Here is a 17,884-nt window from a genome sequence, read left to right as displayed (position 1 = left end):
GTTGAAAAATCTCTTAAACTATTATAATTTTTTATTATATTTCAATTATCTCTCATTTTTTATGAAAATAGTTGAGACGGTAGACAAAAAAAATTAAATCTTCAAAGCATGATGATAATAATTCACTTAAAAATAATTTTTCTAACATTTTATACTAACGTACCCGTACCTTAAATTTTCTAAAAATGTCGTACCGCGTACCGGATACCGGTACCGTACCCGTACCTAGGCAACATAGGTTGGTGTTGATGTAAGATATGGGAAGAATTTAGTATACACAAGGAAAAAGAATATCATTCCTGAATCTACTCATATCCATGAATCCAATCCAACATTACATGAAGAAACTTTCCTTGACCCTTCAAAATCTAGTGATTCAATTTCCGAATTTTCTCCTGTTCAGGTACCAGAATCTAGCTCAACCTTACAAGAACCCAACCCGATAAAACATAAAAAACCAAAATCAAGAGAAGTAACACCAATACACTCTAAAGACTCGCATCTCCCAATTGCCCATAGGAAAGAAACTAGAACCTACACCAACAAGCCACTTTACCCTCTATCCAATTACTTATGCTTTGAACAATTATCAACTACCCATAAAGCCTTCCTCACAAGTCTAAACACTACCACAATACCTACTTCCTTGTCTGAGGCATTGTCTGACAGGAAATGGAAACAAGCCATGGATTTGGAAATGGAGGCACTTGATAAGAACAATACTTGGGAATTGGTCTCTCTACCAAATGGAAAGAAACCTGTAGGGTGCAAATGGGTATACACTGTAAAATACAAGGCTGATGGATCTATTGAGAGGTACAAGGCAAGATTGGTAGCCAAAGGGTTCACTCAGACTTATGGAATAGATTACTCTGAGACATTTGCTCCAGTTGCAAAAATGAATATTGTTAGGGTGATATTATCTTTAGCAGCTAATTACAATTGGAACTTGCAGCAATTCGATGTAAAAAATGCTTTCCTTCATGGAGAACTTGAAGAAGAGATCTACATGGATGTACCCCTGGATATTGTGAAGATATTACTGCCAACACCGTGTGTAAGTTAAAAAGGCTTTATATGGACTAAAGCAATCACCACGAGCTTGGTTTGGAAGATTCACTAAAGTTATGGTTGGTTTGGGCTTCAAACAAAGTCAAGGAGACCATACTTTATTTGTTAAACACTCTAAGTCAGGGGGAGTCACAGTGTTATTGGTGTATGTGGACGACATTATCGTAACAGGCGATGATGAAGAGGAGCAGCAAATGTTAAGTCAACACTTAGCCAAGGAATTTGAGATTAAGACCTTGGGAAAATTGAAGTATTTTTTGGGAATAGAAGTGGCTCACTCTAAGAAAGGAATTTTCATATCCCAACAAAAATACATTACCGACCTTTTGCAAGAGACTGGCAAGACAGCATGCAAGCCTGCATGTACACCAATTGATCCAAATATAAAGTTGGGGAATGCAGAAGAAGATGTTGCGGTTAATAAGGAAAGGTATCAAAGATTGGTCGGCAAACTAATATATTTATCACATACTAGACCTGATGTTGCTTTTGCTGTAAGCTTGGTCAGCCAATTCATGCACCAACCAAAGGAGATTCATCTACAAGCTGCACTCCGAATTGTTCAATATTTGAAAGGAAATCCAGGTAGAGGAATTTTGTTCGAACGAAATGGAAGTGTGGGACTTGAAGCATATACTGATGCTGACTATGCAGGGTCAATTGTGGATAGGAGATCAACTACAGGATATTGCACTTTTTTAGGTGGAAATCTTGTGACTTGGAAGAGTAAAAAACAAAGTGTGGTATCCAGATCTAGTGCTGAAGCAGAGTTCAGGGCAATGGCACAAGGTATATGTGAATTACTATGGCTGAAAAGCATCTTGGAAGACTTGAGGATAAAGAGTGATGAACCAATGAAACTCTATTGTGATAATAAATCTGCTATTAGCATAGCTCATAATCCAGTGCAACATGATAGGACCAAACATATTGAAGTTGACCGACACTTCATCAAAGAAAAATTAGATAGTGGTCTAATTTGCACTCCATATGTCTCTTCCCAAGGCAACCTTGCAGATCTTCTAACTAAGGGGCTTAACGGCAATAACTTTGAAAGAATTGTTTCCAAGTTGGGAATGATAAATATTCATTCACCAGCTTGAGGGGGAGTGTTGTAAATAAATAGTAAATATTCTATTATTACGAGTAATCTTCTATTAGTAATTTGTATTTGGCCCATGAGCCCATTAGGTTAGAATAGCCTATATAAACACATTAGTGATTGTAAATTATTCATAACTTGAAATATAATAATATATTCAGTTTTCACAAACAATGATAAAAAAGAATCACATACATAGCTTATGCTACTAATATAAATATCAGCTATTAGATCAACTCATATCTGATGTGGAACTTCTTAACACACTCCCTCCCGCCCAACACTATTGGGCTTGGTGCGTGGATATAAATGGTGGGTGTCCCAACGAATCTTGGAGAGGCTCTGATACCATCTTAGAATTGGGAGTTTGGCCCAACTCAACCCTACAAAACCAGCTTTTAAGGTGATGATTGCCTCTTACTTATAAACCCATGTACAAGACTTGTTCAAATAAAACCCATGTACAGGGCAACTCACATCCGACATGGGACTTCTTAACGGACGCTAACATGCTTTCCAAGCCAACACGACTCGCATCTAAAGATTCCAAATGTGAGAGATAATTCACCATTTTCTTCAACTTATTGGGACTCAGACTATCCAGAAAGCAATGAAGACTAGAAAACTCAATATCAACACATATAGTGGAAGTAGATGGCTGAAGGTAGAAGAGAGTAGAGACAATAAGATACCGATCAGGCTCCAATCGTTTACCATGTACTCTGGTCATGTATCATGACATAGTCAGAAGTCAAGGTTATGGCACCGCCCCATGCACGAAGTTCATTAGGGAGGCAGGAATTCTCGTTATAGCTTGAGGATCCAACAAGTTAATGAAGCAGATAGCACCATGCTCCTCTATTTTTATTATGGGGTAATACTGTTTTCATGATTCGTCTTTGGAGTTCGGCTCAAGCTCTGTTAGAGAAAATCAGTCTTTCAGACACGGAAAGCGACTAGATAACTCACTTAAACTGACCGGTCTTGTTTAAGAAGTCCCACATCGGTTGCGACTTTTTTTGGTTATAGAGATTTGAATGCACGTTGTTGCAAGATATTCTTAATAACGGAACAAAGTTCATTAAAGAATAAAAACCTATAAACATTGTTCAGCAATGTAGCAAGTTTTACACAGTTGGATCAATCTATAATATCATTACAAAAAGGTGCGGTTTTGGTAGACAATATCAAACCAATTGCATAGCAATGCTGGAATTTACTTTGGAAATATCATCATCTCATAAAGGAACCATACCTCCAATACTTCATCAAACTCAACGAGGTTCTTTCTTATGCCAAAGAAGAACTTTTCTGCATTGATTTGCAATGCCAAGAGCTACAAATATGTGATCATTCCAGTTAGTAGTGGGAAGGTTTCATCAAAAAATCATCAGAAATATTTATAAATGAATAAAATTAAGAAGAAAAAAGAAAGAATCACATAGAAAAGATAAATATAAATAGAAGATACAAACCAAAACAGTTTACTGTATTTGTTATAAAAGAAGAAATTTAGTTACGGAAGAGAAAGAGAAGAAAAGCAGATGACAAGACCAAACCAATCATATATAAATAAGTAGAATATAACCTGTTTCACAATGGCACCACCTTCAATTGGCAGATCCTCTCCGTTTGTAATCTTTGATATAATTCTAACAGCCCATTGAGTGTCAAAATTGAACTTTTGAAACATCTCATCCTGCAAGCTATAACATCATAGGATAGTGTGAGAAATGATTAACAGTCCGTATTAGTATACTACACACTCAGTCATCTTGCTAACCTAAGAAAACACGGAAGTAAACAAATATCAAAGAAGCAAACAGTATTAAAAACGTTCAGCTGTTAAACTCATTCTTTAGTTTTTAAGGAAAAATGCAGGACAGCAATCCAAATTTATACTTCAACGAAAAATTAGATTAATCACAAAAGTAACAACAACAACAGCCGAAAACCAAGTTTTTCCCATTGGGCAGATCGGCTACATGGATCGATCGACATTACAACGTTCTGTCATGCATTAAGTGGTCATCATTTACCTTATAGTTTTCCTTAATCCCCTCTAACTATGGGGCTATCATTCGTTTAGTTTCGTTTGCTCTCCATACCAGTGTTCCAACAAGTCTTTTTCACACATGCCCAAACCACTCAAGATGAGATTCTATCACTTTGTCTAGTAAGGGCCTATACCAAATCTCTAATGACTGTGTTTCTTATCCTATCTTGTCTTATTTAACCACTAACCCATCGTAATATTTTCATCTTCGCGAAAATAAGTTTACATTCTTCTTGGCTTTTTCATCACCCAACATTTAGCTCTGTAGATTAAAAATCTTATGCGATAAAATTTTCCTTTAAACTTAAGATGTGTTTCTCTCTTATCAACTAAGACCAAGTATGTTTGGATAGGTGTTCCCATGGTTGGGCGTACGTCCCAAACCCACATTGTGTGAGAAGCAATGCTTTTGTTTAGACATATGTTTACTTACTTTTCAACACGCAGGCAAATGTAGGCTATAGGCTATATCCTCTGCAAAAACATCTGTTGGGAGACCAATTCTTGGATATTTTTGGCCAGCACGTCTAAAACCAAAAGTAAAAGATATGGACTCAAAGTTGACCCTTGATGCACATTTATAGGATACAGTTATTGGAACACTACTCAATACGAATACCGAGAGGAAAAAAATGCAGTGAAAGAGAAAACAATCAAAACTGATACAAAACCTTGGCCCTCCGTGGCCTAAACAATCAGATCATTCTCCAAAGAGGTATGTTATCATCACCACTATTTCCCACCCCTCACATCCTCTTTCCTTGTTCATCACTGCACAAATCTCTTCTGCCATACGTTGCTGCCACTTGTACTGTGTACATTCTATTACTTACATTCCCACTGCCGTTACCCCTTTACTCCCGTTCCTGTTTCTCCTTCCACAGTATATTATTTCCCTTGACCTAACACTCTCCAGCCCACTCTCTATTTTTCTTCTCTTATCCATGAGTTGAAGGTTCGTTAGCATGCCAGTGTAAAAGCATGAAAACTGAAACCTAGCATGGATCCACAAATACCAAGACAATTATTTAATTCTGTCTTCTATTTTTGATATTGAGTAAACACCATCCTAATACAAAGATGAAAGATAGCACCCAATAATAAAAAAAACAGTTTTTCTATAAGACGGAGAATCACCCTTTTTGGTTTATGTATATAAAAAACATGTAGTTAGAGCAGCAGCAATATACTATTTCTACCTGACCATAAACCTTGTTGACCCTGGATCACCCTGCCTTCCAGCTCTGCCGCGAAGCTAGACAAAAAGAATATTAAAAATGAAATATGAGCAAAACATTGGTCTCGGATATCGATAATAATTGTTAGATATAAAACCATTCAAGTGTTTTTGCTTCACAATTTAAGCTGTTAGCTATAAAGTTAAATATCTTTGACTTTATGACATGAAGAACTGGAATAGTTCCCCCTTTCTCCCTTTATCTTTTAACAAATTAAAATTGTTCCCTAAATAATTGGAATGATTGTTAACATCTTTCTGTCCTTATTTTCATAACAATTTAATATTATTCTACCTAACTAAATGAATGTTGGTTAACATCTTTCTCTAGCTATTGATCATCCAAGGGGAATGGTAAAACCGTAAAAGAGATAATCGCAAGATCTAACATACTACTATCACTTTAACTGTTGCAATGCTTAATACCCACCTGATTGTCTATTCTTCGGGACTCGTGTAGAGATGTACCAATCACATGAAGACCCCCCAGCCTTTTTACCTCAGACCCTTCACACAAACAGTGTTCTTCACAATCCTTTAAAACTGCCAGATAAGCAAGTGCTACCGTTGGACCAAGTGGGTAGAACTCAGATTCTTCATTGGCAAGCTCCTCCAGCTCTTTCAAACTATACGAAAGACTCAATTCAACAGACCCCAAGATAAAAGATATAGTCTTCTGATATGTCCAACTTTTACCCTCACTTTTCGATACATATTTTGCTAAAAAAATTCATGTTGCAAAGAATATAACACCTTCAGGTTAAAAGCATGTAACAGTAACAAAATAAAACAAGCAAATTTGATCTGAAATGAAAAATAATTCTCAACTAAAATCACATACCCATTAAGGCTGTCTTAGCCAGTAAGGCTAATGATGATGATCCCACCTTTATCTTTGGAAGCATCTATATCAAAAGATTCATCCAGAAACTGTATTTTTTAACAAATAAAATTAAAAGAAAGAAGTTTCAAAATATTTACCAGTTCCAAAAAATTACCTTTTCTGAAATGGCCTCACCGGCAAGTTCACTATTTGGATCCTCCTGTGTCAAAAAAGGAACCACGCTATCCTCTATAATTTCTCTGGCAAGCATCTATACCCATAAAAAATGAATAAATTTTTATCTACGACCAACTCATGCTGAAGGGACATGTGTAATTAAAAACACCATATAAATTATAGAAGAGGTGTAAATGATTATTTTTCCAGACATTCAATACGTCATAAAAAAACACTCTAGGATCCATATTTGATTACCTACTTTTGGATTTCCTCCAAGGATTATATCTGTGCCCCTGCCTGCCATATTTGTAGATATTGTAATGGCATGTTTCCGTCCTGCCTGTGCAACAATTTCAGCTTCTCTCGCAGCATACTGAGGGAGTTAAATGAGGGGCAGTAAGGAGAATTGGTGAGAAAGGCAAAACTTGGAGGAGAGATTGAGGGGCTATCTAAGTTATGTGTAAGAAAGACGGGGTACAGTGCGTTAAATTTTCACAAACCTTGGGTCGAGCATTCAGAACATTATGGGGAATATTCCACTCCCTAAGCAGACCAGCTAAAAGTTCAGAATTCTCTACACTGCATAGGGAAAGAGTGAAAATAATTATTCTCCATTATCATACAACCAACAATTATGACAATGAAAACAGAAAGGTGGTTTGATGTAAAAAAGGTGGTTTTCAAAGAGCATATTTTATCCCAAACACAGTGATTTCAACACTGCAGGTGCAAAGCATTAATGCCAAAAACTAAATTTCATTCTTTCAATAATATGGTAACAAAACATAAGATAATTGTCACAAACCAACTATCCCAAAAGTTCACCTATAGGACACTAAAAATGTGATGAAGGCTTTTTGGGCTTGCTTCCTCAAAGTAAAAGCCCATTTATGTAGAAACTTGAAACATGGACAAAGTTCAATTTTTTACTTAAAATGGGTCCCGTTTCAACACCGAAAATCCCTAAAAAAGCTTAAGGTGTCAGCAGTAGATCGTAGACCTAGTAATGGTTTATAGTCCTCGAAATAATAATTTCTTGCAAGACAGTGCCCTCATTAATAATTTCAAAATTCAACTTTCTTTCAATTGATTATTGGTAACTTGAAATTCATAGACCATAGAAATATAAATTTTAACCTACTAAATATTCATTCACAGATAATGTGATACAGACACACAACAACAACAACCATGCTTTCTTCTAATTGATGGAATTGCTATCAGCCTCAATTAAAAAACAAATTTCCAGCAAGGGATTAGAGCAAGGTTTTTTTCTTCATGGTATCTCCTAGAAAATATGGAAACTAAAAACCTAGAGCTAATGTATAACATGAAATAGCCAACACTGACAGATTATTGTACTTAATTACTTGCTTACGATAAATAACTATTAAAAAAATTAAAAGTACAAACTAAAATGCATCCCATTAAAAAGGTGTAAAATACAATACATAAGAAGCAAGTCCAAAACACAATAAAACTCTTCAATACCTATGCATATCTGTCCACAACATTTCAGTGAAGAAATGGTGAGCAATATGTATAGGTCCTTCGGACGCGGAAAGAAGTAATTGTAACCATCACTTGTTCTGAAAAAAGAATGCTAAACATAAATGAAGTAATAGAAAACATTCATAAAACAGCCACAATTTTACCTAGTTGTCCCAACCAAGACCGGACGCCCTTGTCTAAACATATCTTCAACTTCTCGGCGAACTTGCTCCCATTTCCCACGAGCAGTCTTGAAGTCGAAAATCATATACATGGAAAAAATACCAATTTACTATCAAGGTTGTAACAACTAATGAGAATTAAGAATCAATAATAGATATTAGATGTCCTACAGCAAATGCTTGAACAGGCAAGTCTTTGCGAATATTAGGAAGATTTGTGGGCACTTCAATTACTGGCGTCTGGAACATTTTTAAGAACTCTTTCTCCTACAATGATGAGATAAATGATTATCAAGAACTCATAAATGCACAACTTGTACTAGTAATGACAAATCAAATTTGTCTAATCTATTTAATCTTCACTTCTGTTTTTGCAGTTCCAGTCATTCCTGACAATTTTGGATAAAGCTTGAATAATGATTGGTACGTAATTTGTGCCACGACAACAGAATCTGCCTGTGCATATTTAAAACATTGAAACTTAGAATCAAATAATTGAGATCAAATTAATGTCAACAACAAAATAAAAGAATCAGAGAACCTCCATATATATACCTGAATCTTCAAACCTTCCTTTGCCTCCACAGCCTGGTGAATCCCCTCAGACCATCTCCTTTTCTCTTCAACTCTTCCTGTCAGCTGACAAATTTTGTTTATCATACATATAATCATATTCTTAAAGAAGTATCAGCAAAAGGTATTTGTGTATTTATTAAATGAAAATGAAAGCCATAGAATGCTGCAGGAATTACTGGAAAACGGTAATTTTAGAGATATAAAACCACTCGTGCATATTAGTTCCCATGCTTTGAATAGTCCAACATAAGTTCTGTATCTAGCTATCAAAGAAGAATGACTTATAAGCTCTACAATATCAACGATAATATGCCAGCCAGATTGCTCTTTCCTTCATAGTATGATGCAATCAAACTCTGAGAGTGATGCCAAGGGTAGTAGATTACTCATCTAAAATTTATTTCCTGCCTCTTTCCTCTAATTATTACTCTGCCTGGATCCGAAAAGGGCAGATAGTATGAGATAAAAAAAAAAGTAAACAGCAAAATAAACCAGAGTACTCTCGTAACGTATCAATTATATTTACCACAATTTTGTCATTTCATTTTTCCCTCATCTAAACCAGAGTAGGTGTGTCATCTTCATCGATGAAGGCGATATAAAAAGGGTGCCGAGAAAATTATCAATAATAATTAGATACTATTTTTTATGGCTGTAGTGCACTTGTACATGGTTAATTCTACTAGGTAGGATATGTTTGTTAACAGTGCTCTCTGGTTTTAGGAGGAAATTGCAGAGTCGATGGTTTACTAGATGTAATCGGCTCCTTGTATCAAAAGTCTTCCTGGCAATGTAGTGGACAGGTGGCGTGTCCTGTTGATGTTGTGCCGATAACGGTGCAAGTGTATGTTGATGAAAAATCTTTCGCTTGAGAGGAGCATACCCAAATGAATGGACGGACTCACATTGAGGGGGAGATTGTTGGTGTGTCAAGTGTTAGAACTTAGAAGTCTCACATTGGATGGAAAGTGGATGTTGAGCAACATATAAGTGACAAGACCCATATACCTAATGCCTTGAGGTTTAGGGTGAAAATGTGGTGTTCAATCAACTATGTGATTGTGTAGAAAATAATAAGTAAATACTGTTGTGTATTATTCCTCAGCTCAAGGCTGGTTTAAATAGGAAGAGTACAAACATAAAAGGAAATAATAGATAAGCTTAGAATCTCCTAGAAATAACAAACTAGGAAACTAAATATTTTCCAACACCCCCCCTCAAGTTGGTGCATAGATATCTATCATGCCCAACTTGCCGATCAAATGCTCAAAGGTGGGTCTTGCTAAGCTTTTGGTCAAGATATCTGCAGTTTGCTGACTCGAAGTTACAAAAGGTAGACATATGATTCCGGCATCTAACTTCTCTTTTATGAAATGTTGATCGATCTCAATATGCTTGGTTCTGTCATGTTGAACTGGGTTATGAGCTATGCTAATAGCGGCTTTACTGTCAGAGTATAATTTCAATGGAAGCTCAATTTTCATCTTAAGCTCTTCTAGGACTCTGTGGATCCATAATCCTTCACAAATACCTTGAGCCATAGCTCTAAACTCAGCTTCTGCACTACTTCTTGCTACAACTCCTTGTTTCTTGCTCCTCCATGTCACAAGATTACCCCAAATATAGGTACAATATCCGGAGGTTGATCTTCTGTCAGTGACTGAACCTGCCCAATCAGCATCGGTAAAGATAGACACATTTCTTTCATTAGTCTTCTTAAAAAATAATCCCTTTCCGGGATTTGCTTTCAAATATCGCAGTATCCTATAGACTGCCTCAAGATGTTCCTCAAAAGGAGAATGCATAAACTGACTTACTACACTAACCGAGAAAGCAATGTCAGGTCTAGTGTGTGACAAATAAATCAGTTTCCCAACCAATCTCTGGTACCTTCCAGTATCAACAGGAACACTACCTTCTTCCCAAAGTTTTGCATTAGGATCCATGGGAGTATCTGCTGGTCGACATCCACTCATTCCTGTTTCTTTCAATAAATCTAGAATGTATTTTTGCTGGGAAACTACAATACCATCTTTTGATCGAGCAACCTCCATACCAAGAAAATATCTCATGGATCCCAAGTCCTTGATTTCAAAGTCTAATGCTAATTTCTCCTTTACTCTTGCCATTTCAACTATATCATCTCCAGTAAGGACGATATCATCAACATAAACAATTAGGACAGCAATTTTTCCATCTTGGGAGAACTTTGTGAACAAGGTGTGGTCAGCTTGTCCTTGAATGTATCCTTGTTTCTTCATGGAATAAGTGAACTTTTCAAACCAAGCTCTAGGAGACTGCTTTAATCCATACAAAGACTTATTTAGCTTGCATACATTTGATCCAAACTTGTCTTCAAAGCCAGGAGGAATGTCCATATATACTTCTTCTTCTAAATCACCATTGAGAAAAGCATTCTTAACATCCAACTGATGTAGGGGCCAATCTAAGTTAGCAGCAAGAGACAAGAGAATTCTGACAGTGTTCAATTTTGCAACAGGAGCAAAAGTCTCTGAGTAGTCTATACCATAGGTTTGAGTAAAACCCTTAGCCACCAATCGAGCCTTGTACCTTTCGATTGACCCATCTGAATTATACTTCACAGTAAACACCCATTTGCATCCAACCGTCTTCTTGCCATCCGGTAGTGTCATAACACTCCAGGTTTTGTTCTTTTCAAGAGCTTTCATCTCCTCAAGTACAGCTTCCCTCCACTTTGGAACTTCTAGAGCAACCTGTACATTTTTTGGAATCTCTACACTAGACAATTTTGAGGTAAAGGCAGAAAAAGATGAAGACAAATTTGAATATGATATAAAATTGGACAATGGGTATTTAGTGCAAGATCTAACAGGTTTTCTAACAGCCACAGGATCATCGATATCAGGATACAAAATACGACTCTCAGAAACAGAGATAGACTTACCTTTTCTTTTTTTAGGAAGTTGATCATCCCCCAGTTCAGATTCATGACAGTGTTGAGATGTGGACTCATCACTTTCTTTGTGATTCTTTCTCACAAAAACCTTTCCTTTCCAAGTCTTGTTTCCTGCTTCAAACCTATTATCTTTATATGACTCATTATTTTGTGGCATTTCAATTAGATCATCATTATCATTGTTTTCAAGATTCTCATTGTTTTCTTCATGAGAAAATGTAGGCTCGGATTCACCAAGCTCACTACTCATAACAGGAGTAGGATTAGATAAAAAATCATGGTCATTTTTCGTTGGTGCAGAAGTATAAGTCTTAGAACTTTGTGATACCGGCAAAGATAAATTATTAAAAAAACTCATGTCCTCAGTTTGAAACGAGTTAAAAAAACTCATGTCCTCAATTTGAGACGAATCTTCATTTAAATTTCCACCCTGAAGATGCGTGTCAAAAAAAGGTTTGTTTTCAAAGAATATAACATCCATGGTGACAAACATTTTCTGGTTTTTTGGATCAAAACATTTATATCCCTTCTGGGTTGGAGAATACCCAACAAAAACACATTTTATAGCACGCGGTTCGAGTTTGCTAATATTCTTATGTTCATGAACAAATGCAGTGCAACCAAAGATTTTTAAGGTCAAATCGTTTGAAACACGATCATTAGGAAAACATTCTTTGAAAATATGAATTGGAGTTTTAAAATTAAGAACTTTGGAGGGCACTCTGTTAATTAAGTATGCAGCAGTTAAAACTGCTTCACCCCACAAATAATTTGGTACTTTACTTGCGAAAAGTAAAGCTCTAGCCACCTCCAACAAGTGCCTATTTTTTCTTTCTGCAACTCCATTTTGTTGGGGAGTGTTAGGACATGAACTTTGATGCACAATTCCATTTTCACGAAAAAAATCACTCAACATTGTGTTAAAATATTCTTTGCCGTTATCACTTCTAAATACTTGAATATTTGTTTGAAATTGATTTTGCACCATTTTAACAAAATCTTTTACGGCCTGACAAACGTCAGATTTCCCTTTTAACAAGTACACCCAACTAACTCTTGAGTGATCATCTATAAATGTGATAAACCATTTTTTATGAGAAAGTGTACTCGTTCGGTTAGGGCCCCAAACATCACTGTGAATAACAGAAAAAGGTTTTGATGGTTTGTAGGGCTGTAATGGAAAATGAGAACGATGATGTTTTGCAAATTCACATGCTTCACATTTAAACAAAGATAAATCCTTATTACGAAATAACTCAGGAAATAAGTGTTTTAAATAAGGAAAACTAGGATGACCTAATCGTGAATGCCATAACATAACATCATCATTATTATTATTCAAAACTAAAAAAGATTCAAAGCATGAACTTATTGGTTTGGAAGGTAGTTGTGATTCAGGTTCAATGTCGAAGTAGTAGAGTCCTCCACTCTCCTTAGCACTACCAATCATCTTCCCCGAGTTCAAATCCTGAAAAACACAATGAGTACGGAAAAAATTAGTTTGACAATTTCTATCTTGGGCTAATTTACTGACAGACATGAGACTACAAGATAGATTTGGGACATGAAGAACATCTTTAAGGGTTAGACTTGGAGACAACACAACCGAACCTTTACCCGCAATGGCTGAAAAGGATCCATCCGCAATTTTTATTTTATGGTTACCTGCACATGGACTATAAGAAGAAAACAGAGTAGAATCACCAGTCATGTGATCACTTGCACCCGAATCTACTATCCAAGCACGACTGGGACTGACACTAAAAAGGGCAGAAGTACCTTTGGGGGCAACAGAGCCAGAAAGAGTGTTAGATTCAAGAATTTTGTTCAGTCTGTCTAGTTGTTCCATCGTGAATGAAAGCTGAATTGAAGAAGACTGATGCTCTTGATCAGAATTACTGGCTTGGAATGTATGACCCTCACCTCCACCTTTGTTCTTCTGATTTGAAGGTCGCGGAAGACCATGTAATTTCCAACATTGAAAAATAGTATGTCCCAAACGATGACAATATTTGCATTCACGACGGTATTTGAAAGTGGATGATCGTCGTCGAGAATTAAAAAACGTCATAATTAATAATCTTAGCCAAGGAGTACCGGAAGCAGCAAAGAAAAGTAACGCCGGTGAACAGTACTCGTGAACAGTACCTCCGATGAACAGTATTTTAAATGAACAGTGGCGTGTGAACAGTACCACGTGTGAACAGTGCCGCACACAAAATCAGTCGTCGTGGTCAGATTGTAAACACGACGGCGGCTAGGGTTTTGCGGAAGCGAGACCCCCAAAATCTGGAGCTCTCGATACCATGTAGAAAATAATAAGTAAATACTGTTGTGTATTATTCCTCAGCTCAAGGCTGGTTTAAATAGGAAGAGTACAAACATAAAAGGAAATAATAGATAAGCTTAGAATCTCCTAGAAATAACAAACTAGGAAACTAAATATTTTCCAACAGATTGCTCAAAGTCTAATGTGATGATCCCCCAGACTCATAGGCTCCCCTCATTGACCCAACATAGTAATCCTTGAAACTTATATAATATGATTTTATCAATTATGAATTCTTTACCTTAAATTTTCTCTGTTATATATTTAGGTAAGGCAGCCTATAATAGACTCACATTGAATCTAACCCTTCTGTATACCCTTTTTTATTTTATGTGTGTGCGCGTGTGTGTGTGCACGCACAAGGGTTTTGTGTCCTGCAGTTTTTTTAATTTGGATAAGTGTCATATTGCATGCTCACGTCAATGGTATGCTGAGATAAATAAGAAATGCTTAATATTAAAAACATAACGAAACCTTGAATATATTACCTCATTTATAATTAAAGCCTTTCCATCTCTGACAATGTATTGCACATCTCGGCGATAGAATTCTTTAGCTTTTAAAGCATTCATCACAAATCTGCAGTAACTCAAATCTTAGTACTCATGTATAACTGATTGAACATAAACATTCCAATCACGTGTTAGCCCGAATTCCCCATAAAGTAGCTAGTATTCTGTAAGTATAAGCATAATAATGATTGTGATAACTAATGTAACTTGTAAGTCTACATCGAAGTCATGATTCCAGATGAAGTGTCCAATAGAGAAAAATGAATCTCGTGTGGCCTTTTCAAGGAGTGCCCTTTACAAAGTCGAGTTATATTTGTTTCATCTTCTTATTTTAACGGAATAAAAAAAATGTAACCCTGCACTGCGATGTTATTGTTATACCATTTGTTCAACAAAAAAAAACACAATGGAAAAAATCTATAAATATATGTTTATGTTAATTCCCACCTACTTTTTCTCGAGCAACCATTGGATTAAAAAAACAAGTAAACAGAAACCAAAGTGAAAGGTAAAGTTTTTCATTCGATAAATATTCAAAGCAGAAGAAAATTCACCTAGCCCAGGGATCATTTTCATCCCAAAGATCATTTGTTTCTAGAGCCATTTCAGCAAGAGTAATTCCTTCCTCGGTCAACTCCACCGAATTATTTTTGAGTTCCACGGTGTAATGCTGTTAACAAAATAAAATATGTACATAAAACTATTTTCTTCAATTATCCAATAAAATGAAGTTCACAGAATGGCTGAAGAGAGAGAAAAGGAGCAAATGATATGATGTAATGAAAGAAAATTTACTCACAATGCCCTGTGTAAGCAATTCGGCCACTTTTGCAGCAACAGGGTACCGTGCAGCCTCTTGACTGGCCTGTGATTCATAAGGAGAAGCAATAAACAGTATACCATTGAGTTCATGCAGTTAAAAAACACAGGCTAAGTAGACTTTGAACTTCAAAGTTCAAAATGATGACAGACTAGACTGCAAAAAGAAAGAGAAAAAAATTGAATAAGAGTCGACCACAATAAAAATGACTCTTTAGCTTACCTCACCACTGATCAACAACGGATTTCTTCCCTCGTCAATCAAGACTGAATCCACCTCATCAACAATAGCAAAATGAAATGGCTTTGGCCTGTACTCATGCAGAAGAGTCGCCAGTAATCCAATCATATTCCATACCAAAAAGAAAAAAGCACAACATCTAAGTTTTAGTTAAGTATTACACATTACCATCTCATAACAAGCTGTTCGCTATTTCCAGCAAGATTATCTCTCAAGTAATCAAAGCCAAGCTCCTAATGTAAGACGGGAAAGAAAAGGAACACAAGAAAACATGCACCGTCAATAAATAAATGCAAAACTAAGAAGATAACAATAGTAACTGAAAATTGTAATTACCGAATTATTGGTATATGTTATATCACATCTATAGTTGAATCTCCGTTCTTCGGATTTCATCCCCTTCTGCGCATGCAAACATTAAATAATAAGTTTAACAGTAGGTGCTACTGTGAGATTTTATTAATTAATATATAAAAATCTTTATATTATGCATTTACTGTTACAAAAATTATTGAAAACCAGACCCAGTCCATTTGTACATTATGTCGTCGAAACACATGCTCATATCTATCCCACCACCAAAAAATCATAGATAAAAACAAATTTTATTACTGGCAGAGAAAATTTACCTGAATAAGACCAACAGAAAGACCTAAGAAACGATGAACACGCCCCATCCATTCAGCATCACGTTTAGCTAAATAATCATTCACAGTTACAACTGCAAAGAAATCAAGGTCAGAGCATGTCATTTTGTAAAGCTAAGTGCCTGCAGTACCTGAAGAAATTGCCCAACAAACAATCAAAGCTTTAAAGTGATAGCATTAAGACATACCATGGACACCCTCAGCGGTCAGAGCATTAAGATATGCTGCCAGGGTGGAGACTAAGGTTTTCCCCTCTCCAGTTTTCATCTCGGCAATGGACCCATCATGCAGCACAGCTCCACCAATAATCTAATAACATGAAATTTTCATCAAGAACAAATACCTACTTCGTCTTCTATGAACTAAATATGCATAGAATTAGACATTAATGGATTTGGCCATTCTGTGACTAGAAGTGCACTTTAACAATTGATATTGTAATAAAAATGTATTCGAAACTATAACAAACTATAAGATTGTCAAAATCTGGATAGTTGATTTTCACATTTTGAACTCCGTACTTTGTGTTTATTATTTTTTAATACAACGGACACAATGAACTCCGTACTTTATTTTTATTATTTTTTAATACAACAAATACAAAGATGCAAGAGAGTGAGACCTGAACATCAAAATGGCGCATTCCAAGTTTTCTTCTCGCAGCCTCACGAACAACAGCGAACGCCTCTGAAACAAGCATTTTCACCAAAATTCCATCAAAACCAGCAGTAAAAAGATTAATTATCAAACAAAGCAATGAAAAACAGAGTAAAAGAATAGTGAACCAGCTTGGATATCCGCAAGCGTCTCCCCACGCTTGAGCCGGAGACGAAACTCCTCAGTTTTGGCAGCCAACTGGTCATCGGATAGTGCCTGAATCCGACGCTCAAAGGCATTGACAGAGTTCACTAATCGGAAATAGTCATTAACTACCCAGTGGTTCAAGCTAGTGAAGTCAGTGAAAGTCTTATGAATGCGACCAAGATTTTCCTGCGAAGTCAAACACACAGTAAGTTATTGGCATTTTATCGAACAGTTGATGGGCACGGAGAGAACGGACCTTAATGGAGGCTGTAGCAACGAATGCGGGTGCGAAACGACGATGTGGGAGGCGTGTGAAGGAAGGAGGAGGTCGAATGAAGAAGGCATTAGGGTGGTGGGTTGTAGAAGTGGTTCTCTGAACGGTGAAGAAAGGTGGGAATGGGTGTGAGAGTGAGAGTGTGGCCATGAGAAGAGGTGTGGTTATGTTGTGCTTTGAAGTTGTGAAGAATGAATAAAAGTGGGGTTAAGATGATGTTGCGTGACGAAGGAGAAGAGTTGATGCTAGTCTCAGAGTCCTTCAACCGAAGAAGAAAAAAACGGTTTGTTGTCTCCAAAACCGCAAAACAAGAAAATGATAAACACCGCAAAAATTATTAACATCAAAATTTTACATCTTAAAAAACAAATCAATAATTTACAGAGATTAAAAAAAAGTTGATTATTATAATACAATGACTAAGAAAGTTGATTACGTTTGATTAAAAAAAAAAAAGTTGATTACGATATAAAGGGCTAGTTTGACGGAGTTTCTCTAGAGATTATCCAAACGGCTTATACAATTTTTATATATTATTATAAGTTTGTCGAGGTAGTTTATGATAAAATAGCTAATAAAATTACAATTTTCACTAGTGTAAA

At 36.2% G+C, this 17,884-nt stretch overlaps 1 protein-coding gene across 7 annotated transcripts in view; it reads right to left on the bottom strand.

The window, feature by feature from the left end:
* The window catches only part of LOC123911047 (protein translocase subunit SECA2, chloroplastic), a 36,582-nt gene that overhangs the window by 11,216 nt on the left and 7,482 nt on the right, over window positions 1-17,884 (bottom strand). For 2 of the 7 annotated variants that reach the window (XM_045962366.1, XM_045962369.1), the window contains exons 1-23: window positions 17,265-17,619; window positions 16,990-17,194; window positions 16,827-16,891; window positions 16,393-16,513; window positions 16,187-16,278; window positions 15,894-15,959; window positions 15,726-15,790; window positions 15,540-15,627; window positions 15,297-15,362; window positions 15,052-15,167; window positions 14,474-14,564; window positions 8,698-8,781; window positions 8,506-8,598; window positions 8,314-8,409; window positions 8,125-8,210; window positions 6,970-7,048; window positions 6,729-6,842; window positions 6,465-6,560; window positions 6,308-6,371; window positions 5,897-6,186; window positions 5,429-5,484; window positions 3,762-3,879; window positions 3,429-3,509 (exon numbers count right to left, since the gene is read on the bottom strand). In XM_045962366.1, the coding sequence (XP_045818322.1) occupies window positions 3,429-3,509; window positions 3,762-3,879; window positions 5,429-5,484; window positions 5,897-6,186; window positions 6,308-6,371; window positions 6,465-6,560; window positions 6,729-6,842; window positions 6,970-7,048; window positions 8,125-8,210; window positions 8,314-8,409; window positions 8,506-8,598; window positions 8,698-8,781; window positions 14,474-14,564; window positions 15,052-15,167; window positions 15,297-15,362; window positions 15,540-15,627; window positions 15,726-15,790; window positions 15,894-15,959; window positions 16,187-16,278; window positions 16,393-16,513; window positions 16,827-16,891; window positions 16,990-17,194; window positions 17,265-17,432 (2,400 nt within the window). In that variant the 5' untranslated portion in view covers window positions 17,433-17,619. Of the gene's footprint in view, window positions 1-3,428; window positions 3,510-3,761; window positions 3,880-5,428; window positions 5,485-5,896; window positions 6,187-6,307; window positions 6,372-6,464; window positions 6,561-6,728; window positions 6,843-6,969; window positions 7,049-8,124; window positions 8,211-8,313; window positions 8,410-8,505; window positions 8,599-8,697; window positions 8,782-14,473; window positions 14,565-15,051; window positions 15,168-15,296; window positions 15,363-15,539; window positions 15,628-15,725; window positions 15,791-15,893; window positions 15,960-16,186; window positions 16,279-16,392; window positions 16,514-16,826; window positions 16,892-16,989; window positions 17,195-17,264; window positions 17,620-17,884 lie in introns of those variants that run through there. The other 5 variants (XM_045962367.1, XM_045962368.1, XM_045962370.1 and 2 more) reach the window with 3 other exon arrangements.

The sequence above is a fragment of the Trifolium pratense genome, linkage group LG2, assembly GCF_020283565.1.
Source record: "Trifolium pratense cultivar HEN17-A07 linkage group LG2, ARS_RC_1.1, whole genome shotgun sequence".
Lineage (NCBI taxonomy): Eukaryota > Viridiplantae > Streptophyta > Magnoliopsida > Fabales > Fabaceae > Trifolium > Trifolium pratense.
This window is presented reverse-complemented; position numbering and strand designations above follow the sequence as displayed.